The sequence below is a fragment of the Micropterus dolomieu genome, linkage group LG09 (assembly GCF_021292245.1).
Source record: "Micropterus dolomieu isolate WLL.071019.BEF.003 ecotype Adirondacks linkage group LG09, ASM2129224v1, whole genome shotgun sequence".
Taxonomy (NCBI): Eukaryota; Metazoa; Chordata; class Actinopteri; order Centrarchiformes; family Centrarchidae; genus Micropterus; species Micropterus dolomieu.
In genome coordinates, this window is record NC_060158.1 from 16,992,952 (window position 1) to 17,018,585 (window position 25,634).

Below are 25,634 nucleotides of genomic sequence, written 5' to 3' on the forward strand. Positions count from 1 at the left end.
ACGCGCACACGCACGCACGCACGCACGCACGCACGCACGCACGCACGCACGCACGCAGTAGAGGTGTAAAGCGCGCGTGCGTGCGTGCGTGCGCGCGCTTTACACCTCTACTTAGCACAATTCATAAAAATGGAAAATCCATCTAACAATCGTTTACATATTAGCAAGAGCAGAGGACAAGAGTACGCAGTAGAAAAGATCAAGTAAACCACATTAGAGACAGAATGACTCTGGGCTGCTTCTTCTCCTTTTATATATCTAGTTAAGAATGTAAAAAAATATCTTTAATATGCACAGTAATTTAGATATCAATACTGTTTTGTAGTTTTATTTTTGATTGTTTCCACTCTTACACGTATTTCAATCAGATTTATTCTAAGAATAGTAGGAATACCATATGAAACACGTATCATACTTGGGGGGGTAACGGTATTTAGCAGGACAGTTTGATTACTCACTTCAGCTGTAATTGTGCAGCCCTGGCTCAGTGTCCCTTTTTCTCATCTCGTTTATGTGCAGTGCATTTGACTACGACACGGAGAACATGAACTCGGAGGACATCTACAGTTCACTGAAAGGTGTCACCGAGGCGATCCAGAACTTCAGCGTCCGCAGCCAAGAGGACATGAATGAACCCGTCCAACGGCGGGAGGGCGAGGAGGTCAGTAGAGCAGACAGGTGGATGTGTTGATCAGTATGTGTCGAAGCTAACGTGGAACTGTTGGAGCTTGTGTAAGATATTCTTGGGAAGGAAGGTTTTTTTTGTTTTTGTTTTTTCTGTAATTGTCAGCAACATCTTTTGGTTTTAAATGAGATTTTCTCACTCCATTATAGTGACATAACAAAAGTGAAACATTTACACGATTGTGTGAAGCATGGCAGCCCACGAGTAGGCTTACATTCACATCACCTTTATCCAAAGCGACTTACAATTGCTATATATGTCAGAGGTCACACGCCTCTGGAGCAATGAGGGGTTAAGTATCTTGCTCGAGAACGCAATGGTAGATGTGTCACAGTAGGAATCTCACACCAAAAGCATGTGTCCTAGCCACTGTACCATCGCCACGCCACAGCTTAAAAAGCTACCTAGATTTTGGAATTCCTTCATGAAGTTTTGCACTTCATCTGTTTTTCTTGATATGAAGGAGCCAGTTGTTGTAGTTAAGGGTGCTTGATCGGGTGTGGTTTGTATAAAGGCCGATCAGATGAGGCAAAACATGCAAGACAATTTCTCTATGTGCTGTAAAAATAGCTTCTCCTGTCTGGCAGTTTATTTTATTCCTTATTATTAATCCTTATTAGTAGTTGGACAATATTAGAGAAGAAAAACAAAGAAAAACAATTATTATTTATTTATTCTTTATCAGCTGTGTTTAATCCTCTCCTGATAATAAATAGTCAAAGTAAATATCTAACCAAAGAAAATGTAAACAAGATCGGACAAGATATTGAATCCTAACCTTTGTTGCGTGTTTGCTAGTTTGAGCTACAGATATATTTCACTTTCGAGACTGAGCCATAGTCTTCTCACCTTACTGCATGTTATCCAAAATGTGTAAAGGCCTAAACACACATACATTAAGTGTTGATGGGACTGAGGACTGTAAATGTAATCCTCTTTAGCCACTGATCAAATCATCTTTGTTTTGTTATGATCCCAACTGCTGAAAATGACTTTTCCTGACTTGGTTTTCTCAGCAAGAACCTTCCCTCGTGCTTATCTAGGCACTCTGCTTGTTCAGTCCAAATTTATGACCTCAGCCGATATGCCAGGTCTTATTGCAGTCTCTCTCAACAACCCCAGCCTCTTTTAAAGAACATCGTGTACTCTAGTACAGAGGTGTGACCTCCTGACATTTTCCGCATGAAGTGCATCTGAAATCTAACCTGCCCACATGCCATGAGCCTGCCAATCACAGCACACCTGACTCATCAAACTACAACTCTTGATAGTGGCGTCTAGTGGTTTGAGTGTAAATATACACAGAAATAAGAGCACCTTAAACCTTTGCACCCTTCTCCGCTTCTCACGTGGTGGTTCACCATATGTCAGCGTCCACAAGTCCCCAACACTGGGTTGTTTTGATCACATCTAGAGAACAACATCACGCTGTAAACAAAGGAAATGTCACCACCTTTTCCTGGTCAGGTGATCCAGATGAATAAATCTGGAAAGTGAAACTGGAAAGTGTGTGTTTCCTTTGTTTTGACCATTATCTGTACCAGTTTGGGATGCTTTCACACCTAACCTGTTGAGTGCACTTCATAGGAATTCTGGTGTGTTTACTTGTTTGGTTAATTTATTCCGCTGTGAAGCTGTCATTTTAACTCTGATGTGGTCTAAACCGCTGGACCGACTTGGTCTGGCTCCGTTTGTTTGTGCTGTGAAAGCAAAATCCATCTGCTGATCGTCAACTGTCGAAAGTAATCTCCCAAGCAAAATCTATATGTAAGATAACTAAATAAATATGCAAGATGATGTGTGCTGGCATTTTCCTTGATGTATCAGAACATATAAATGAGAAACTAAAATTGTAAAAAGTGCCTAGTATTTCAGCAGTTCCCAAATAAAGAGAGTGAAAACATGGCAACCTCACACCTTTTTAATATTAATCAAGTAAATTCAAGTTTATTTATATTTAATTTAATCTAAAATAAAATTCCTTTTAATTGTACAGTTTTATTTATATAGCTCAAAATCACAAACCACATATTTGTCTCTGAGGGCAACAATCTGTAGAGTATCCACCCTCTGTCCACAGACAGTGTGGTTAAGCAAAAAAAACCAAAACTATTGTTAAAGACTCTTTTTGACCTGTTTTTGACAGATGAGGTGAAGTTGCAGTCTGGGCTAATAATGTTTATAATCAAATATTTCATATGACAGCTAAGAAACAAACACAAGGTGCAGCATATCTTGTTGTCAGTCCAATGGAATAAACATGTTTTTTGGTTGGGTTCTTAGTGCTGATAATGCAGGATGGCAATTGTGAAATCTGTCTAATGAATGAGTTGGCTGTGAGTCCATGTGACTCGTCCATGTGTACACCTCTTGGTTCAACTGTAAAAACAGTCGGTGTGAACATAAAACAGATGTGAAATAAAAGGCAATAGTGTTATCTGTTTTTTTTTTTTGTTTGTTTTTATTTGGTCTGGACCAAATGAGTAGTGGACCGAATCAGAAGTGACACACTTTTTTTTATTTTATTGCATCTCTGCAGGGTGACAGCGGGACAGACATCCGAATGTCAGACTCAGTGGAAGGAGGCCGCATGGCTCTGGATAACAAGACCTCCCTCCTCAACACCCCCTTGCTCTCATCCAGTCCACGAGGGGCCCGCGAGCACTTCTCGGACTCTCCTTTCAAACACAGTCGCAAAGACACCAGCATGGACGACTCCGAGTGTCTCACTGATGGTACATACATACACATCCTGTCAGAAAAATAACAGACATGCTGTGTACCACACAAAACAAATCGTATGATGATCGTACCATTTTTTTTGTCTCTTAACAGATAGCAGCTTGGACCAATCAGAGTTGGTGGCCGAGCTGCTGAAAGAGTTGTCCAATCACAACGAGCGCATTGAGGAGAGGAAAGCAGCGCTGCACAAACTGCTGAAGCTGATTCGCGAAAACACCCTGCAGGTGTGGGACGAACATTTCAAGACCATTCTGCTGCTCCTGCTCGAAACGATGGGCGACAGAGAGGTACACGCACTCGCTTCATTTCTGCGATAACACTGGTGCAAATAGGCCAAGATAAGTTTTTTCTTTTAATCTTCAATCTTTGTAATTCTCCCAGCATGTGATCCGGACGCTGGCTCTGCGGGTGCTGAGGGAGATTCTCAGCAAGCAGCCCTGGAGGTTCAAAAACTACGCAGAGCTCACCATCATGAAGGCCTTGGAGGCTCACAAAGACCACCACAAGGAGGTACATGTACTCGCAGACGAGTTCACTTAAAAACTGTTTTTATCATGAGAACTTCAGAATTCGTGAAGAGATGGCGCAAAAGCCCAAATTAATGTTTCATACCATCAATACTGATGATGATTGCTTGTGTTCCTTCAGGTGGTACGAGCAGCAGAGGAGACTGCAGCCATGTTGGCGTTGTCCATTAGTCCAGACCAGTGTGTCAAGGTCTTGTGTCCCATCATCCAGTCAGCTGACTACCCCATCAACCTGGCTGCCATCAAGATGCAGACCAAAGTGGTGGAGAGGGTTCCCCGCGAGGGCCTGATGAGCCTTCTGCCTGAGATAGTGCCAGGACTCATACAGGTAACACACACAGACCATATATTTAACATTTAGTTTTGATGCTGAAAATCACAGTCTAGGTTTATTAAAAATAAGACAAATTGTTCTTTGTATGTTTTGCAGTCAAGTGATTCTGTTTAAACAATAGTTCTCAGTTATTCTAGATCTTGGTAAAGCTTTGTGATAAGTGGCTAATATGTTATTTCTTTCATAAAGTTGGTAAAAATCAAATGTGCCTCCTGTCCTCACACGCCATCCATGCTTTCCTACATGAATAGTTTCTCAGACTCCTTCATTTTGACGAGAGTGTCTGGCAGGTTTGTAATCGATGTTATCTGTGTGAACAGGGTTACGACAACTCTGAGAGCAGTGTGAGGAAAGCCTGTGTGTTCTGCTTGGTGGCCATTTACGCAGTGATCGGAGAAGACCTCAAACCGCACCTCAGCCAACTCTCCAGCAGCAAGGTAACCTGACCTATAAGCAGTAGAAACGTGAACTTAGCACAAGCCAGTTGGCTGAAAATGTGTTGTTTCTCATCAGTGTTCTAATGCAAGATCTTTATATCTTGATTACATCAATGTTATTGCAACTTAAAGGGTATTGAGCCAGCGAGCTGCAGCGAAACCAGTCTGCAACATAATCCTTGCAGGCAATTGTGCCCAAGTACGTCCAGTAAAGTGCTTGTTTTTTCCACTGACAGTCTCAGATTGTTATGACAAGTGTCAACATAATAGTGACAACAGTGTAGAAATTATCCCTACAGAGAGAGACCTTTTTAGAGACTCCCTTGATTAAAAACAGTAATTTTCCTTTCTTTTTTTGTAATGTTATGAAATATTATAGCACATTTTTCTATATTGAAACTAATATTTGAATTAATGTTATGTCTCTTTCTTGCATTCAAACTACTGTTATTAAAAGATCAGACAGACTGTTAAATGACATACAAAAACATAAAGACAGGGAAACACAAATTACATAAAGGGGTTTATTAGATCAGCAAAAAATGTATATTTGGCAGAATCTCAGTGCTTGATCAGATTCATCCCAATACATCAAAATAGTCATGTGACAGGAAGCCTAAACAGATGCAGTAGTCATATATACCACAATCGTACACTAACACCGTAGTGGGGTCAGCTCTAGCACTGCCAGCCAATGTATGGAAGAATCAGCCAGCACTGGTCATTTCGTGTTAATTTCAACATATTAACAAGCTTAAGATGGCACATTTTAACCTAAGATAATAACTTGTCACATAAAGACAAACATCATGCATGACAACACATCTGAGGTACTAAGTGTTTTCACAGGCTGGATTTTCACCACGGTGTACCCCCTTGTATGACTTCCAAGACACACATTCACATGTCTCTCCTCTGTCTGTTTTTTTGTCCGTAGCTGAAGCTGTTGAATCTGTACATCAAGCGTGCCCAGTCCGGCTCCAGCGGCAGCGAACCCCCGTCTGACGGCCTATAGGAGACGTAGCGCCCTCCCACACGTCAACCTCAGAACTCTGCCCACCAAAACATCCGTTCATGAGCTCTCGCCCACACAGACCGAGAACAAAACACACATCCTAACACCCTTTCACAGCAGCAAACTGCTTACATCCACACGTACGCTTGCACTCACACACAGGTACACACCGTGCTTCTACATTTCCTGTTCCACTACAAGATGGGAGTTGTGGTGAAGAAGAGTGTTCTCCTGACCATCGCTGAGGATCCACTCTGATCTCAGACTGAACTGAACTCTTAACTTTGGATTAAACAAACAAACACATTCAGTCACATAGTCCACCCAGGTTTGACACTAACCACTCAAGGATGAAGAAATGTCCGTCCTCTTCACCTCCTCTACATCCCGAACACAACAGTATCCCCTCTGAATAACATCTTGATGTTGACAGGAAGTGGTGCAACTGCATGGTTCTCTTTTTTTTTTTCTTTTTGGGTGGGGGGGTAAGGTTCATAGAACAGGGCTGAGACGAGCGAATGGTGCCGCCATGTGTCTTCAACAGCGAGTGACCAGGGCCAGGTAGAAAGGAATGTAAATTTACATTGTGTCATAGTTTGGATTTATTTTACAATGAGATTTTACTGCAGCGGTTTTTAATGTCTGGAGTATTCTTTCTCTTTCACACACACACAAACACACACTTTCTCTCTCTCTCAAAAAGGTGCTGATTAGCCTAAAAGGTACGACGACCAACCAAGCACTAACACAAGCCGCAGTGGGTCGTGCCTGCTCATAGCAAACACAGTACATAGGCAGATTCCAAAGTATAGGAGGTTATTGTGAGCTTGGCTATGCATGAGACTAAATTTTAAAAATTACTTTTTATTGGGGTCCTATTGACAGTCAGAATAGTGAGACTGTGGTTTTAAATTAATGTGAACAATGTCCATCCCTTTCAGAAAAACCTGTGGTGTCCTCCATTTGTCTCATCTTGGATCAGTCCACTCCTGGGCAACATGGGGAGGAAGATGGGTGTGTGCTGCTTACTACATTAGGTATAACAGGCGTATTATCACATAGGGGATATGTATCTATATGATATTAAAATGGAATATCCAGTAACAGTGTCATTTACGAGAGTCCCTGGAGGGGTGCACGAGCGCACCTGTGGCCATCCTTGTTTTTATTTTCTCTTTCTCTCTGTTGCCCGTGCCCTAGTCTCTCTCTCGTTCTCTCGCTCCCTCACACTTATGTTTTCTCTGCTGAGAAATTTGTAGAAATGTATTATTTACAGCTCTGAAAAAACAACTGTCAAGTGACCCTCTTCTACTCTTCATCGTGTCTTTCTTTCCTTCCTCTTATTGTAACATTCTAGTTTTCACTGTTGTGTTCCCTCTGTGCATTTACAAAGCTGTGCTTACAATAAAATAAAGAACTTGTACAGATCATGATACGCCCTGTCTCTTTTTTTTTTTTTTTTTTTTTTGCAGTGGAAGAGAGTCCCGTGGTGAAAGAAGGGATAGAAATGTTAATGACAGAAGAGACACATTGAACATGTTGGTCTTTACTTATTGCAGTACTGCCCATGAGATTCAGCGTTGAAGACTGATCAATCAATTTTCTAACAGAAAAATCTAATGATCCTGGATCAGTGGTAAACCATTTCCAGTATATCTTCAGAAGGTCTGTACTTTAAACCAGGAGATCCAATGAAATGTAAAACATGCAAGATATGTGCTTTTTAGGAGTAACTACTCTGATGTAACAGCTGTACGCTGATGCACACAGGGGGCTTTTAATTTCATTACAGTGGTTTCCAACGTGGGGGTTGGGGAAATAGTCCCAAAATAATTCATCTGTGTTCACCAGATAATTATAAGCATAGGATTGAAAGAAGATAAACATACACAGAGTTGTGTGTATATTTGATTTGTCGCTAATTTTTGATTTTGACATTAAATACTTTTCCCTCTTTAGGCTCTAAATATCCCTGAAATGACAGCTCATAATGGTCGTCTATTACCTGCAATGAGGGGCCACAAGTTCACTTTGATTCATTTTAAAATTTCCATTATTGATTACTCTGTTAATGTTTTTTTTTTTAATTAATCATTTGATTTATAAAAAACTGAAATTGATGAAAAATGTCCACAATTTCTTACATGTGTTCAAATTACTTATGAAAAAAACAAACATTCAATTTACTATCTCATAGGATAAAAGAAGGATGCATTTTCTGTCCAACACCTAATCAGTGAATTGACAATTAATGGTTTCAGGTCTGGAACTCATGCTCTATTTCGTTTATAGCCAGGGTTGTTCAATAATTGGCAGAGTGGCTGTGGCTAGAAAATCTGCAGGAAAATGTGCAAAGCGTGTACGACACAACAAACTGGACTAATCCGGACATGGTGTAAAATATGATGTTTTTGTCTTATGCAATGTAGTCATTTAAGAAGCCGGTGTTCTGTCGATTTATGCTACCTATCGAAATGTGCTACTTAGGGGTTCTGCGCATGCGTATTACCCACAAGCGTTTGTTTCCACGCCCATAAATCTGTGCAACCTTGCTGTTGGGAACGCCGTCGAGAAATTGTCTGATCGTCAGTAACATCAAAAAAAATATATTAATCAGAATACGCTACCCCTGATATCTTAAATAAAGATGGCATAATATAGTATTTCAACATGCTCCCCATCTCCGTACAGTACATGTGGAGTGAGTAGTGGTGCAATATAAAATGATTCTGTGGTGGGAGCATTATTTGATAGGGGATATTAGAATACGCTACCCCTGAAATGATGTTATAATATAATCAAAAAACAGAATGTCATAATACTGTGAGAGTTATAACTTTATGGGATTGGAAAAGGGACCATATAATATATCATTTTTCGATAGGGCAGAGCGACTCGATAGACTGCTGTCGATTTGCGCTACGGTAGCATTTTTCGACAAGGCAGCATAGATCGTCAGAACACCGGTGTTGAATTTCATGTATGCATAAGTTCTCTGGGATGTAAATTTAGGTGCAGCTAAAGAGAGTCTCGGATACACTACCAGCCTGACCTGTAAACCTGCAGTTAATACGCTGTCTGTCCTTAAATAAGCAAACCCATCTATTGCATTAGGCCTACAGCAGTGGAGTATAACTAAATACATTTAAGATACTTGTACTTTACTTGAGAATTTACATTTTATACTTCTACAGTACAATTCAGGGAGAAATATTACTACTACTATTGTATTCATACTTTGCAGATTACATTTTTTTTGTATAAAATATGGATTTTTATAAATCACCAACAGTATATAAAGTAGTAAAATTAACTGCACCTCCACCAGCAATAACAGCGATCTACACGTTAAAACATTAGTAATAATCCGACAATATATTTAATAATGTATAAGTGAAATTCTGAGTTCTTGGTACTTTTATTTGTGATTCTTTAAGTAGCCTACATTTGGCTGGTAATACTTATAGGTCTACATTAAAAGTAGTTTTAAATGCATGACTCTTATTTTATTAATTGTTAAAACTATGTAAATTATTAAGAGGGTTCTTTAAAGTCGGCACGATAAATTTTACTTTACTCTTACTCTGTCTGTAAGCTGAATTGTCTGAGAAGTCAGACAAGGCGATAATGTAATGAAGTCATAAGGCGGGTCTTCCCCCCCGTCGGGCCAAAACAGTGCGTGCACCCTGCCTTAGGCTTCAGGTTTAGCTACCCAACTTGACAGTGCGCCACGTCCAGGGTCCGACCGGTGGATAATTATTGACCAGACAAAACAACAAATCCGAAACCCGCTGCTGTGGAGAAAACTCCTCTTCAACAGTGACATGAGCTCCTGTTCTGAGCTCCTCGGTACCGGGCTGGGTCGTGTTTATTTGCAGCAGGAGTGAGTGTAGCGACAGGTGTCGGTGGGGACACGATGTTGTTCTGGCAGCCCTACACTGAAAACTTCCGAGCCCCTGTGCAGAGACACGGCGGCAGCAGTTACACAAGGTACGAGCCTCATAAACATAAACGTTTAGTAGTTTATGATCTCAGATGTCAACTGTGTTCTTAAGTTCTCTATATATAAGTTAATAACTGTTTTATTGCTTCCTTTCACATTTGGAGCCTTATACTTTATATTTCCTTTATTTAACCAGGTTCTAAGCCGATTGAGAACAGATTCTCAAATTACACAAATTTCTGTGTGGACAGAAGGGGGTTGGTTGCATATATCTGCAGTGTTACTACTCTGAGTGTTCATCTTTGTAGACATTTATGACTTTGTAGATGCATTATAGTTTCTGGGAGGCACAAGTACAGTTGGACACAATGACGGAAGCTCCACGGCCTCTGATTGGCTGACCGCCCTGCGCCGGGCAGAGAAGGCGGGCTCTGATTGGTTGATCTGCGTCCTGGCATCCTTCCTCAGGCTGGCAGCGCTGCAGGCTTTACACAGACAGACTGCCTGTATGCCGAGGGAGCCATGTTGATGCCTGGTTTTGTGTCAACCGCTGCATTTCGGATGGTTAAAGGACTGCGTCTGAAAGACCGGGAGACTTAGCGGTGGTTGTAGCACCGCGATGAGAAGAGGAGCGCGGGTTGAGATGGTTCACGGAGCGCCAGAAGAGACTTAGGTCGCCGAACAGTTGTTTCAAAGCAAGTTGATGCTAGTTAGCCTGATAGCTAGGTAGCAACAGCTGTGCGGACGCTGCGTGGGATGCGGCGTGTTGACTAAAACAAACCCCTCTTCTCTCCTTGTTGCATTTTGCTGGGCTAACGTTAGTTAGACTGCTTGAAGACCCTGTGCCCCGGCGGAGTAACAAGGGGGCTGCTGCGTTCATGCTCGCTTGCTTTAGTCGCATCTGTAAAGCTAACTAGCTATAAGCTACCGTTAGCATGCTGACACTCCGCTCGCATCTACAGTCACGACTAACATTTGCTAGCTGAGTGGACTCTTAACTTATCGTTGCTTTCAGACAGCCTGCCAGTTGTGGAGCACCGCGTTGTGTGAGGAAAATCCCGAGTGGAGATAATGGCGGCACAAACAGTCTCTGTGGAAAGCTACCAATTCGCCTGCCTAGCTTGCCAGGGAGCGGCTAACGGGCTAGCAGCGTAACTTTCCTCTCGCGGTGTCACACAGAAGCTGCAGAGCCCGCTTCCTCACTAGCCGACGTCTCGTACCTGAAGCAAGCTGGCGGCCCTCCGAGTAGAAGCCGAGGACAAGGAGCTGGGGCCCATGGCCTGGGTCCTGAAGATGGACGACGCCACCATAGAGTCTGGGCTGGTGCACGACTTCGATGCCAGCTTGTCCGGCATCGGGCAGGAGCTGGGGGCTGGAGCCTACAGCATGAGGTTAGAGAAGGAATCAACATGCCAAGCCCAGCTTCCTAACACAGTAGTGGGTTGTTGGAGAGGACAACACACACTGTGTGAAGAGTTACATTACAGCCCCCCACACCTCCGCCCGTGTGTGTTATTGTCTTTGTAGTGGGTGTGATGGCCTCTTTGTTTTGGGATTTGGAGTAGGGCAGTCATTGCAGGGTGCCACCATCAGGGACACAGATTAATTTCTCTAAACCCACAAAAAGCAAAGAACATGTGTTATACTGTGAGGGACAAAGACAACTCAGTTCATCCTCTTGCTCAGATTATGGCGATGTTGCCCGGAGATCTTCATTTTGTGTACATTTCTAGATAACATAGTGGAAGTCTGCAGGAGAGGCCCTGTTTTGGCCCCTCAGACTGGCAGAGTTATCAGAACAGGTGCGTTTGGACAAGTGGTGTGTGAGGAAACAAAAGTCTGTACATTATATCTAAGATCCTGAATCTGATTTTAGTCTGTTTGATTAGGAAAGTTCCTAAAATTGTTTATTGACCTTGAGTGGTAGAAGCTTCACCACTTCTTTCCTGTCTCATGCAGCATAAGAAAACTTTTTAAATACCAGCAATTTTCTCTACAGAAATGATGTAAGAGACAATGGGTGTTTCTGACTGATGACCCATGAAAGTCAGATTACATTGGCGCTGTTGGATTTTTGTAACTTCTAAAAAATAAAAAATAAAAGCCAAACTGCATAAGGTAACGTGGATCTTTCCCTAAAAATATTGTCTTAAGTTAGTTGATTTATATTTGGAAATGTGCCACACAACAACAACAACAACAACAATATTAATAAAACAAACCTAAGAATCTGAACAAGTATTCATTACCATTCTTGAGACTTTTTGACTACAGACTGTAATGTGTCACATCAAAAAGTGAATGCTTGGTCAGGTTCTTGAACTTCAAATGAAACAATCTCACCAAATGATGTGGCTGTTTTAGAGCTTTTGATCAGAAGACACAATCTTCAGCAACTGTCTGTCCAGTTGTTATTTAGATGATCAAATATCCATTTTTAAAACGTGTTCCCCCTTTTTTTTCCCCCCCAAACTTATCACAATCCACAGCACAGGTATTTTATTGAAATCCAAAAAGTTCTCGAAATTGCACTACACAGCCCTGCAACAAATTCTCATCTTCCATGTTAAGTTTTAATTTAATGATTTGTGGATGTGCTGCTAGTTCCTGGTCGATCAGGTGATTACAACATTTGCTCCTAAATGTGGCTTCTTATAAATCAGGGAAACTAATCTGGTCAGTCTGTACTACTTGTTGATAAAGTGTCTGTGGAGGCGATCAACAAGCTTCCTGTATCTGTCTGTCTTAAATGGTTTAAGAAGCACTGTGTTGGCATCAAAGTGGTATTGATACAAAGCACCTGTTCAATTAGTAACTCTTATGGTATGCGTGTGCTGTATTATGTAACAGGTTATGGGGTTGATGATATTTGTGTGGCGAAGGCAAGCAGCTCCCTGGACACGCATGCGTCTTATCAGCAGCCTCGGCTGCCATCTGCTTTTAGCAGGCGTTTATCTGAGTGTGACGGAGGATATGTGCCGTCTCTTATGAGACTAAGCAAGTTTACCAATGCTCAAGTGATGGGTTGCAACTAAGTGAATTAGTGAAAACAAAGTTTGTGTGTGGCTCCAGGAGTAGTGCTGTTGGTGGTCTATAGGGCATGTTTGGAGTCAGCAGCTGGTAGGAACAGAATGTCTCAGTGGAGTCAGCTCCTCAGATTTCAGGAAGCAGATGTAGTTTTCCTGGGCAGCGGGGCTTAACAGGACTGTGGCACCCAGGTTGGCATAGTGTGGGCACCAACTCTGCAGAGAAAACATACTAGCAAGCGATCAAGAGAGAAGTGGTTTGATAGTGAAAAAAATCTAGCAGGGTGCTGTTTGGAGGAAGGTGCTGCAGGAATGTCTCGAAATTGTCACACTGGGGGTTTTATTTTTATTTTTTTTCTTTTATTTTTAAAGTTTGGCTCACTGTTAGGGCAGCATCATGACATGCCAAAAAGTTTTCCAGGTAATGAGATGCCTCATCTGCATTTCTTTGCGTTGGTAGGACTCCTTATTCTGCACAGGCACTGAGAGCCACACACACTCCTGTTCAATGTGAACCCGCTGACACTCCCGCAGCATTTGTCAGGGTGAGGCGAGGACGGGTTTGGTTGTCTAGAGTAGCTGCCAAGTGTGAGAGATAGTGTGTGTCAGCAGCTCAGGCTATCTCCGGGTGTTTTTGTCCATTTATCCTGCTGCGGCCTCATGCATACATAATAAGAGAGCCATTTGATCGATGGAGAGCCTTCGTCCCTTATTCTAAAATAAGCCAGTCCATTTAATAATTCCACACTTTGAGGTGGTAAAATCTTGCTAAAAAGCGTGAAAACTGTTTAAATGGCATAAAGCAATTTTGATGTGTTTTTCGAGATAACTGCAATGTGGGACAACGAGAACATCCAGTCCTAAGGAGTAACGGCAAGGATTGCTTCGCTTTTAGGGAGGTCACAGTGATTATGTTGCAGTCAGGTTGGATGCCACACAGTAGTGGAGATTCAATAAAAGCTTAAGTTTTAATAAATAAGCCTGTTGAAAATAGGGCTGGGCAATAAAACAATAATGACAACAATAAAATAATATAATTTCCCTCAATAACAATATAATAATGTGTTGAATATGTTTGAATGAATTCAATTGAATCACGAACAAATTAGCATATCATTTTTCTATTAATATATTTATTTTGTTGAGGGGAAAAGGACTGAAAAAAGATTTTACTCATACATATTTGTTGAATAGTCTTCCTCGGATTTAAGTGATTCACTGTTTGGCATTCTGACCACAAAGAAAAGTTTAAAACCACAATTAACCAACTGGTTTCTTCGACTTTCACTTAGGAGCAAAAATCAGCCTTTAAACTTGAAAGAAATAATGATTTGACGTTTATCGAGATAATTACAGATATTGAATTTTTAGCCATATCGTCTAGCCCTCATTGAAAAACATTGAGAGGCCAAAAGCTGCCCATGGAAAACTTTTCAGCCATCACAACAACTGTTCTTTTAGGATGGATTAATGTTTTCTCACGTGCGTTTTCCTGCATCACATCCATGCTGACTTTCTGTTTATGCTTCTTTCCTCTTTCTTCTCTCAGTGATGTGCTGGCTCTCCCAATCTTTAAGCAGGAGGACTCCAGCCTTCCTCCTGAAAGCGAGACCAAAAATCCCCCATTCCAGTATGTGCTGTGCACCGCCACCTCGCCTGCTGTCAAGCTGCATGACGAGACGCTCACGTACCTTAACCAAGGTGAGGCACACAATAAGTGCATTCGTTAGAAAGTTGTATTAAGTGGTATTAGATGTGGTTCGTACACACACACTCCACGTCCTTGTGTTCTAAGGCCACACACCCATCATTAAACATCAATAAATAATTACCACATTAATTTATTGCACATTAGTATAATTTCTGTAAAATGAAACCATTGCTGACGTGTGGCAGCCGCTACGTGGTACTTTAATGTCTGGTGTGGACTCGCTTTATGGCACAAATGAAGATTTACTTCATTTAACGGCACGAAAAGGGATTAACGTAAATGAAGGAACTAGCAACATCCTCTGTTTAACAAGAAGCAGCAACATATGTGAATTTACTGTCATTTATTGAGCCCTGTTATACAGAATTGCCAGTGCAGCCAAATGCAACTTTAGGTCTATTGTTTTTTTTGATGCAATCAAAAGGGGGTTGTACATGCAACCACTTTAGTCGCATGTGCCCCTAAAAATAGATATGTGAGAACCGGAAAAAATATTTACGAGCACATTGTACCGAAATCCCCCCTGTCCTGCTGCTAACAGAGTCAGATTGGCCAACCCCTGTGTACAGGTCGATCTGCGGCCGCTTGAAAGCTCGTGATACAAAAACACGAGTGACTAGTGTTTTAATAGCTTTTTTCAGGGTGTCAAATTTTTCACTTCCATAGTCCCCCACTTGTTTTCAACATCTCAGTTAGACACAAGCGGACACATAGCTTCAACTTGTGTCATCCATCTGCACCAACCTCATATTTTGAAAATGTAGAGAAACAATCTTAAGCCGTAGTGCTGGCTTTTCTATGTATTCTATGTAACAAAAGGCTATTGTGACACCAGTCAAGGTCGTGGGCAAAGAAGGCAACATGAAATGGCCGTTTTGACAAGCACGTCTTTGGTCACAGAAGCTCTGAATCGGACGTCCAAAAATCACAAAGTCTCAAGCTCTACAAGTAAAGCCGTCCTTCCTAATTCTTAAAGACAACTCAAGTCTTTTATAATCATGTGAGCAAAAGATGTCAGCGGATACATAGTTTTTACGAGAAGTGTATCCATATAACAACATCTTGATTAATAAAACATAAAATGAACTTCGTTTTCAGTCTCACCTAAATTACATAACTGGAAAATGCCATTAAATGACAGGGAATAGTTGCGTTCATTCCACCGTCTTGTTTTGGTTTTCAGTAGCTTTAATTTTTTGGTACTTCTCTCATAAGGATTCTTTCTTTCCTTTTGATCTTGTTATCTCTCTCTCAGGCCAGTCTTACGAGGTGCGTATGTTGGACAACAGGAAGCCAGGGGAGTTACCAGAGCTCAACAACAAGATGGTGAAGGTAAAAGGATCCTTACAGCTGGAGGACAACTAGAGGGGGAAACATTTACTTTTCACGTCAAGCACACTTCATACCTAACATGGTGCGCGTACATGTGTTTATAGAGCATAGTTCGAGTGGTGTTTCATGACCGCCGGCTGCAGTACACAGAACACCAGCAGCTGGAGGGCTGGAAGTGGAATCGTCCTGGTGACCGTCTCCTTGACATCGGTAATGATGCCTGCAAAAAGTTTTCACTGTAACTGCCCTGCGTGTGTGTGATTTGGAGTTCAAATATCTGTGTGTGTGATACAGATATCCCCATGTCAGTGGGCATTGTGGAGCCGAAGACTCACCCCTCTCAGCTAAACGCTGCAGAGTTTTTGTGGGACATGAACAAACGAACTTCTGTGTTTGTGCAGGTAACGCACACACACATCAGCGCTCTCTCATGGCATCTGTTGGGTGTGCCACTGAAATTCCACATCAGACACATAATTTGATCACACTTGTCTCCCCGCTGTCTGCAGGTGCATTGCATCAGCACGGAGTTCACTCCCAGGAAGCACGGTGGAGAGAAGGGCGTCCCCTTCAGGATCCAGTTCGACACGTTCGCCCAGGGAGAAGGTGGAGAGTACACAGAGCACCTCCACTCTGCCTCCTGCCAAATCAAAGTCTTTAAGGTATATAGACTCATGCTCTCATGAGGGGTGGGTTTAAATCACTTTGCGTGTCGGCCGTCACAGCATTTAAATCTGTGTTGCTGTCTCTCCCTTTCTGCTTCTTGTTTAGCCAAAGGGGGCAGATCGTAAGCAAAAGACCGACAGAGAGAAGATGGAGAAACGCACACCTCAAGAGAAGGAAAAGTACCAGCCTTCTTATGATACCACTATCCTGTCAGAGGTCAGTATGCACCCTCTGTTCTCAGGCCTTACAACTAAGTGGCTTTAGCCCCAACCAGGCTACTGAGTTTAACTTGTCATTTGGGGGGCTTTCCAAGAGAAAAGTATTTCTGCATTGACGCCCACTACATGGCTGAATTTGTGGTAAAGGGCCATTCTGGTATTTTAGCCCATGTACAGCAAATGACTGCATCACTGCCAACCATTTTCTCATATGCTTTAGATTTATGAATGTTTTTTTTCCCTTAACACCCAGACAACTATTGTAGGACTTCAACTAATAATTATTTTCACAAAGCCCAATGTGACTTCTTTACACAGTTTTAGAGAGAGAGCGAGATTAACAATGATACAAAAAAGCTGGAACAAGTAAGAAGATGAAAATCGTTGCCAATTCATTTTCTGCCAGCCAAATATTGGATAAATTCATTTTGTACAATCAAGCCTTAAAAAATAAAAACTTTGGAGCAGCAGTAATTTAATGCAAGGAACTACCAAATTCACATGATACCCTTTTTATTCCTTGCTGTTTTCTAATTGTTTTATGACTGTGTGGCACCTGACAGACAGATGTTAGATGGCAGAGCTTCTGACAGACACATAATTAAACCACCACAGAAACGATTTAGGACAATCTGCTCTTTGACAGCAGTGCATCAAAATATGATGGTGAGACAAGTTGAACAACTTTGAAGTTAATTCTGTAGTGACATGAACTGAAATTAATGGCTGCTTGAGAGACAGAATGCAGTGTGGTATGTTTTGGAAAGTGGTGTTAAGATGCCCAACAAAATTTCCCTGTAAAATATTTTACCTATTTTATTAAAAAGAGTGCAGTCTAGACCTGCTCTATATGAAAAGTGATAGAAATTGAGAATTCTCTTATGATTGGCACTATATAAATAAAATTGAAGTTTAGCTGAGGCAGTAAGCTTTGTGCATCTCATCTGGTGATCAATTTAGTTTGTAGACAACAGCCTAAACAATATGCACTCAATAAATATTTTGCATTTGCTGTGTGGAATGGCATTCCCCCCCCCCCGCCAGAATGCTACTGTTTTATTTCATAAAACTGCATTTACACTGTAAGATGTTAGCAAAGCTGGTCATTTTGTCAGATGAGGTGGCCCTTATCACCGTTTGTAAAGAAAATTCGCTAAAATGCACAAGTTTTTTTTATCATCAAGTATAAATTAGAAGGTTTTTTGTGTCTTGGAGGTTTTATCACCGCTTGTATTGGAAACAAGTAAGCAGTAATTTTACATTCTATACACTTATATACCGCACTAAGACTGCCCTCAGGTCATTCAGTCATTGTGTTCCCGAAGTTATTGGATGTGTTTGTGTGTCGGTCGCTGGCTGGCTAACATCTGCTGTGTGTCTGTATGTAGACGAGGCTTGAACCCATCATAGAGGATGCGGGTGACCACGAGCTGAAAAAGTCCAGCAAGCGGACACTTCCCGCTGACTGTGGCGACTCCTTGGCCAAGAGAGGCAGTGTAAGCACCCTGCTCTACTCTCCTCCACACCTCCTCCCCATCACTCCGTCCGCAGTCATGTAGACACCTGGCTGAAGTCTGAAGCTTCACTAGACCCTCAGCTGCTGGGAAGGAGATATTTTAATGCCATGTATTTGACATTGGGTGGGGTGGAGACGAATTCCCAATCCCCCACTGACTTTTCCTCAACCCTTTTTATACCTTTTTGTTTTCGAGGTAGTTGTAGTTGACCTCCAGTGTTAATTACCCCTGTATGTCTGCTTTAATTGTGTATTTATATGTGTGTGTCTCCTCTCAGTGCTCCCCGTGGCCAGAAAACGCCTTCATCAGCACCAACCAGGCAGCTTCTCCCTCCTTCTCCTCCACCCCGCTGTCCACCTACACAACCTCCTCAGTACCGGACAGGTAAGTGTGTGTCTGTGTGTGGCCTTTTAACTGAGGTGTGTTTGTCCCATCTCCTTTTAATCGTCGTCTCTTTCATTCTAGTGACTCGTCCTCACCCAATCACCAGGCAGACCCTTGCATCCATGGCAATTCGGAGGTTAGTCTGTTCATTAATAATAAAATTAATAATTTGGCTGCCTTGGTTTCAGAGTTACACCTGTGATTATCTACGACGAATCAAAATGTCTCCTGTGAATAAGACTCGTTTGCTGTTTGTTCAGTAGTAGTTACATTCACTTTCATTGTTCCATATAAATAACTTTTAAATCATTTTAAGGTGGAATGATTATACATTTGAATTAAATGTAGCTGAAGCAGGGTTTCCGTGGCTCCTTAAAAAGTCCTAAAAGGTTTTAAATTGAAATCAGGGAAATTAAGGTAAATTTACCGTAAATTTGCTATAGGTATTAAATTTGCCGATGGTGCGTTTAAGGCTGGTGGGAAAATTGTCACGCACAGTCGCCTAATTAGCGTGTATTTGTATGGTTTGCTTTTAGTAATTAACAATGTGAGACCCCACCTACATCACGCCCTCTTCATTTGCACAGATCAAAAATTATCTACAACTACAGGTTAAAATAACTTTCTAAAGTATGTGTTTCACCGTGATTTACCTCTCTTTAGCGACGTGCCTGTGTATTAGCTCGGCATGAATTGTTTGTGATTCAAATGAATTAAATCAAGTATTTATTGAACATTTGTATATTGTTATTGAGGAAGATTGTATCACAATAATTAACATTGTTGAGGTCGTTTTGCTGATTGGATCACAATCTGTCCTTAATGCATCTCGGGTGCATTTACACATGTAGGCCTACTTATGACTACTCATGTGGTCAAGTGCTACTCGATCACAATCTGATCACCCAAAATACATTTTAATGCCAGGTGTAAACATCCTCTGTGTTCCCCTGATTCGGAATATGCAGTGTCATCCTGTGGTGAAAATAAAACGTGGCCAAATATGGCATTGCATCGTTCATTAAGAGATCAAACGTGCGTCTGTTTTCTATCAAAGAAATTGTTTCAAAATTTAAGTCTTAAATTTATATTTGTTGAGGTCTTAAAGGGTCTTTAAAAAGCATTAAATTTGACTTTTCAAATGGTGCAAGAACCCTGTGAAGGAGTGAGATAACAGTACTACAGACTGCTGTTGTTACTTGGTCAGGCAAAATAGGATTGATGTAGTGTGGGAAGTAAACCTCAGGACGGGTTCACACCTAAAGGTCCTGAATCAAACCAATGTGAGTATGATAAAACATTCTCTTCAGCCCAAATATTCAGGAGGAAGCTCACTTTTTCCTGAGTCCAGGTTTTTCCGCTGCTAGTCGACCTTTTGGCAGCAAACTCGCTGGTAGTTCACCAGTCACCAAAACAGGTTGAGAAAACATATTAACCAATGAAATGACACATACAGTGGTAAGCTTGCTTGGTTCGAATGGTGTTCACACCAGATATGAGCCGCTCTAGAATTCACTTGACAGCGATCCGAGACCACCCCTTTGAGGTTGTTGGGTCCGCACCACAGTTCGAGTCTGTCGTTCACAAACCTAAACAAAACGCTCAAGGGTTCAGTTGAACCGGACTAAACAAGGCTGGTGTGAACCTGCCCTCAGACCCAGGTGTGGAAGTGTGTTGATACCCTGTATGTCTCTGTCTTCCCCTGCAGCAGCTGAGCCCCACTGCCTCCATACAGGACGCACAGAAGTGGCTGCTGAAAAATCGCTTTAGCTCCTACACACGGCTCTTCTCTCATTTCTCAGGTACACACAGTCACACACACTAAAACATGGCTGTGATGTTGTAAGCAGTACAAGTGACTGGTCCTCTAACTTGTTGCATAGGTTCTGATTTGTTGAAGCTAACCCGGGACGACCTGGTCCAGATTTGTGGCCCAGCAGATGGGATCAGACTCTTCAATGCACTTAAATCCAGGTGTGTTTCGAAGTGTGTGTGTGTGTGTGTCAGTCAGTCAGCTTTTCAACGTCTGTATGAGCATTATAAAGGTGCCAGTATTTTGGCTTTGCATAAATTGTTATCTGTGTGTGTAGGTCGGTGCGTCCCAGGTTGACGGTGTACGTTTGTCAGGAGTCCCCTCCGGAGAGCCCCCTGTTGGAGAGACACGGCAGCAGTGAAAACGGAGAGCACAGCATTTCCTCTAGTTTACATGGTAAACAAGCTCTGTGTTTAGCAACAACCTAATACTGGCATTAGTCCATGAAGTAACTGCAGTGTGTGAATATTAACACGAGTTTAAAACCTCTTTCCTGGTCTTTTTCTTTGCAGTGTATCATGCTCTGTACCTAGAGGAGCTCACAGCTGCGGAACTGATCCGCAAGATGGCATGCGTGTGCTGCCTTCCACTGGGAACTATCAACCAGGTGTACAGACAGGGTCCTACAGGCATACACATCCTGCTCAGTGACCAGGTACACACACAGGCCCTTTGCCAAACTGTTCCTCTTCACTAGCACCTGGAGTGTTTCACTCTAAGCTGTGGAGGGCTCTTTATTTAAAGGGGTGGAAAACTGTGGGATATGCTCAGGACTCTCTGCTATAAGCAGGAAAAACCGTCAGCATGGATACAGATAGACACCTTGCTCACTCAGCTTTTGAGATGTATTTTGTGCTGCTGTTATAAATGCCTCAAATTCAGTTTCAGGCTGTGGTCCACATAAATGCTAAAATAGAGATGCAGTGAGTGGAGCAGGAGTAAATGGCATGACTGGGATTGGGAATCGTTCTCTCTGTGAAGAGGAATAAATAAACTGTGCGTCACATTTTCGTATGTTATCTGACCAGGCACAGGAACTCTGTCTGTAGTATCACTTATTTGCATGTAATTTACATTCTCTTCTCAGGACAGGAATATGTGACAAACGGCCAATTCTGTCTGTTTTCTTTTCCAGATGGTTTACAACTTGCCGGATGAGAGCTGTTTTTTAATCAGCACTGTCAAAGGTGAGCTCAGAGTCAGTAGCTGGTGGTCTCCCACATTGTAATGCGGCCTGTTTACGGGGCTCCGTAGATCTTTATTTGACAAGGATTTCATGCTTGTCTTTCTCCTTTTATCACACTTGTCTCTCCCTCCAGATGAACTGGGCGAAGGACTCCATCTAATCCTGAAGTAGTGAGGACAGATGGCATCACTAATACTCCACCCTCTGTTTTGAAACAGAAGCCTCCCTTTGTTCCTCTCTGCCTGCCTCCACTCTCCTTGTACCTCCTGTTCTCTCTAAACGCTTGCACGATGGAAAGCAGAGAGACTGCGCCAAAGCCATGTAAATGTTAGAATCTGACATGGGTGTGTCCACTGTTTCATATTGAAAACACTATTAATGGAGGAGATTAGTTAAAAGAGGAGAGACTGGGGGGAGTATGGGGTTAGGGGAAATAAAATGATGTATGTATTTTGATTTTATTTTATTTTTTCGTCTTTTTATATGGTTTCTGCGGGAGGGGGGAGGCTTCAGGAGAGAGGCAGGAGAGTGACGTTCTGGCCGGCAGGAGAATGAAAGAAAGCAGTTTCTTTAGTGCTCGTTGCCCTTCTTACACAATGCACACAACCAGCACTAGGCCAGTATTTGATAACCTGTAGTGCTAAGCAGCATGCGATCTCAACATACTAACTTGCTTAAAGGAGAATCCCAACGTGCTCTGCTTGTTTATCATTCTTAAAGGGGTTGTCTCAATAAACCATTTATTGATCAGCTGAGCTTGATAACCCCTGAAATACCCGGGCTAAATTGGTGAAGTGGTGTCATTTTGGGGGGGCTGTTGACACCAATGTAACTTTTTTTTTTTTTTTTTTTTTTTCCTTTCCTTGGACTTTGACAGATGGACTGATTTTATTAACTCTTGTCACATAGTTATCCTATGTGATTTTAGACTTCCAGCCATATCTCTGACACAGTGGCACACTCAGCTCAACTCTCTTAACGTACGTCCTGTTTAACCTGCGCTTTTATTGTTTTCAGTTTATGCTTTATTTATGAATCAGCTGTTTGTATTGCTGTCATTGAATTTACTTTTTTTTCTGGTGCCATATTGGCTTTTTAACACAATCTTTTTACTCATGTTCACGAACAAAGTGCGCATCATTGTCTTTGTCTCCTCCCGCTTTCTGTGCTGACTTTGAAACACTGGTTTAGAGGAGTGTGGTTTACGCCTTCTGGGATTTTGGCCATAAATGTGCACAAAAGAAAAGAGTAAGAAACTTCTATAGAAGACTGACATGAGAGCAGTAACGCCTATCCAAAAACCTACTATAATGTGGACCAAATGGGTTTGAGATTGATAGGCATTTTTTGAGGAAAAGCCTCATTGGCTCTGCACATCGTGGTCACTAGAAGCATTCACAGAATTGATCAGATGGCAAATTAAACCCTTAGTGGAGTTGCTTGTGCGCTGCATGTACATAGTGATAAACCCTCCATTCCAGGATCTGCTCTGCAAGAAACAACCCATCACACAGCATGCTGGTTAGAAATGTATCACTGCTGTAGCATGGTTTCAATAGTCTTATCCTGTAGACTAGAAAATCATGGTAGCTCCACATCCATCTTCTGAATTTTGTGTTTTTAATGTAGCTGAACACAGGAAGAACCTTTTTGAAAAGTGACAGGAAGGTCCTGGGAGCCACCGTTGGTTTAGTTTGACCCCCTTTGATTTTGGTACACAATGTCTGGCAAATGTTGCAAGTGCATACAGTTTGCACGCCTCTGTGTCAGATGGTGTGTGTGTGTGTGTGTGTGTGCGCGTGCATGTGTATCATTTTTTTGTTTTTGCAAAGAAAACTTAATTATGTCAGTAGTTGTCATAAACTTTTTCCTGATGGTATGATGAAACTGTGTTTAGCTTGCTGTTTAGTAAAGAGGATGTGGAAGATGGGGAAAGGAGGGTGGGAGGGAGGGATAATTTGGTCCTGGGTGAGTGTAACCCCTCCTTCTTTTTCCAGATGTTAGAGACCAAGTCTACACTGAAAAATCACAAAACTCAAGCTTGATGTGTAGTCAGTAGTCCTACAGCCACACCCTCTTCTTATCCACCTATAAAAAGGAGAACAAAAAAAAAGACTGTAGAGACTGAAAAGCATTTGTTTTTGTCTCTCCAAGCGCCATAGCCAGGACTGTAGCTCTTGTGGTGTTTATAAGGACATGACATGAGTACCCCAACACAGTAAACTGTGTTTGTTGACTCAAAAATTAGTGAGTAATAGAGCGCGTGTGATACCACGTCAGACATACTCTGGTGAGCAGTTTTGGTCCTCTGGAGACCTGACCAGTCGCTGTGTGTGTGTGTGTGTGTGTGTGTGTGTGTGTGTGTGTGTGAGAGAGAGAGTGAGCAGGAGAGGTGACCACCATACATGTACAGCCTAACGTCAATGATGATGCTTCTCATGTGCACAGTATCGTATGCTGGAGATGTACACAACCACATGTGCTGGGAATAAATGATTTCATAACTTTCTCTGGTGTAGTGCTTCGTCATTACAGTGAAGAAAACTTAAGTTGCACAAAACAGCACAAAGGATTTATGACATTACCATTGTCAACATAAAAGAACTGCGTGTGTGTATATAGTACTGTGCAAATGTTTTAGGCAGGTATGGAAGAAATGCTGTAAAGTAAGTGCTTTTAAAGTGAGTCAACAGAAGAAAAATCTAAATCAGTCCTGATTTAGATAATCCAGATAAACCTTTTTTAGTAGTCAGAATTTTAAGGATCTATTTTTGTTATCACCAATAAGGGCATTTGTTTTGTATGCAAGAAAATCATATTTGGACTTTCCTATGGCAAAATAAATAAGAATGAACAACTGTCAAATGTGAGAGTGCAAAACAATGGCCTTTTGTTGCAGGACTGATATAGTGGGATGAGCAGATTGAGAGCACAAAACACCTGCCAATGGGCTCCCAAGCAGATGTTTAGGACACAATCCTGCTTTTTCTCTCTAGCCATTGTGTCAGGCTGAATTACATCTGGGATGAAGAGTGAATACAGCTGTTGCAGTCAATTACCAGACAGGACTGAAAATAAATAGTTTAACTGTGTCCTGGTGGACCAAAAACATCTGCTAGTTCATACCTGAATGTCTCAAAGGGTGTGTCAGTGAGTGTATGTGTTGTTGAACAGGTCACCCGGGTGTTCTGGTGGATGCTGTTTTTTTGCTCCTGTAGAGGAACAAAACAGCAGTCGGAGGGAAAGATAAAGTGCTCCAGCAGGATGACAGAGGCCGATGTAGAATAAAACAGCTGTTTGCTGGTCTCACTTGTTATTTTTCAGATAAAACGGATCTTTGTGCTGCAAAGTGCTGAGTGTTTATTTTAAAATATTGTAACAATTTATTATAAATACAAATTATTTCAGAGTTTAGGATATGGCCCTAAAATCAGTTCAAAGGGCAAAAACAACCTGAGGTACTCTGACAGCCACCATACTCTACATCCTCTAGGTTCTCAATCCTATATAAAAAGTGACCTGTGTGTTTTTAAAAGAATTTTAAACAAGAACACAAATTTGGTGTTTTAAACATGAAAACTGTGATTCCTATTCAACAGTCTGTTAAAAGACAGAATGTTAAAAGACAAAAGTTATATTAGATTTTTTAAATGAATTTGTCAAGAATGATATTGTATACAAGCTACAATGTTTCTCAATAAGTAACCATCACAATATTTATTAATTGACAATAAGTAACCATCACAATATTTATTAATTGACAATAAGTAACCATCACAATATTTATTAATTAATGTGATTTTTTAAGCCTAATCCAATCAATATTATCGTTAATCTTAACCTAATTTCATACAAGGTAGGTTTAGGGGAGAAGTATTTTCTATCTTGCAATCACTGAAGAGTTTTTTCTCAGAAACTGGTGAAATAGTAGCAGCGAAATTTTTGACATGTTAACAGGGTGTTTTATGTCGTCCTAAAATGGTCACACCTACTAAAATTTGCTGCTTTAGCAAGATGTTTTATATGGCAAGCCATACTTTTAAGTCATCTTAAGACACCATTCCCTACTCCCAGGAGGAAAAAGCTTGATCCAATTTT

At 41.6% G+C, this 25,634-nt stretch overlaps 2 protein-coding genes across 4 annotated transcripts in view; both read left to right on the forward strand.

Moving 5' to 3' along the window:
• The window catches only part of clasp2 (cytoplasmic linker associated protein 2), a gene marked incomplete in the record, with an annotated part of 61,975 nt that extends 54,807 nt beyond the window's left edge, over positions 1–7,168 (forward strand). The window contains 7 exon segments of the mRNA XM_046059422.1: positions 520–661; positions 3,225–3,420; positions 3,521–3,714; positions 3,809–3,937; positions 4,076–4,282; positions 4,609–4,725; positions 5,663–7,168. Of these exon segments, the coding sequence (XP_045915378.1) occupies positions 520–661; positions 3,225–3,420; positions 3,521–3,714; positions 3,809–3,937; positions 4,076–4,282; positions 4,609–4,725; positions 5,663–5,740 (1,063 nt within the window).
• Positions 7,169–10,165: 2,997 nt separating this feature from the next.
• Positions 10,166–24,044, forward strand: ubp1 (upstream binding protein 1). Of its 3 annotated transcripts, none has more exons than XM_046058411.1 (16): positions 10,166–11,074; positions 14,259–14,410; positions 15,676–15,752; positions 15,857–15,962; positions 16,047–16,153; positions 16,262–16,414; positions 16,524–16,634; positions 18,025–18,132; positions 18,431–18,537; positions 18,619–18,673; positions 20,249–20,339; positions 20,421–20,511; positions 20,628–20,746; positions 20,863–21,005; positions 21,486–21,537; positions 21,670–24,044. In XM_046058411.1, exons 1-16 carry the CDS (start codon positions 10,959–10,961, stop codon positions 21,705–21,707), a joined length of 1,626 nt encoding a protein of 541 aa, XP_045914367.1. In that variant the 5' UTR covers positions 10,166–10,958; the 3' UTR covers positions 21,708–24,044. The 3 variants fall into 3 exon arrangements, with proteins under 3 accessions (XP_045914367.1, XP_045914366.1, XP_045914368.1); XM_046058410.1 differs by having other exon boundaries at positions 10,167–11,074; positions 20,246–20,339; XM_046058412.1 differs by lacking the exon at positions 18,025–18,132 and having other exon boundaries at positions 10,167–11,074; positions 20,246–20,339.
• Positions 24,045–25,634: the final 1,590 nt, after the last annotated feature.

Excerpts from the sequence above, each read along its gene's own strand:
- ubp1 (XM_046058410.1), top strand. The coding sequence starts at position 10,959 with ATGGCCTGGGTCCTGAAGATGGACGACGCCACCATAGAGTCTGGGCTG. Across the intron at positions 15,963-16,046 it reads TGACCGTCTCCTTGACATCG|ATATCCCCATGTCAGTGGGC; the intron begins GTAATGATGCCT and ends TGTGTGATACAG. Across the intron at positions 20,747-20,862 it reads CATTTCCTCTAGTTTACATG|TGTATCATGCTCTGTACCTA; the intron begins GTAAACAAGCTC and ends TTTTCTTTGCAG.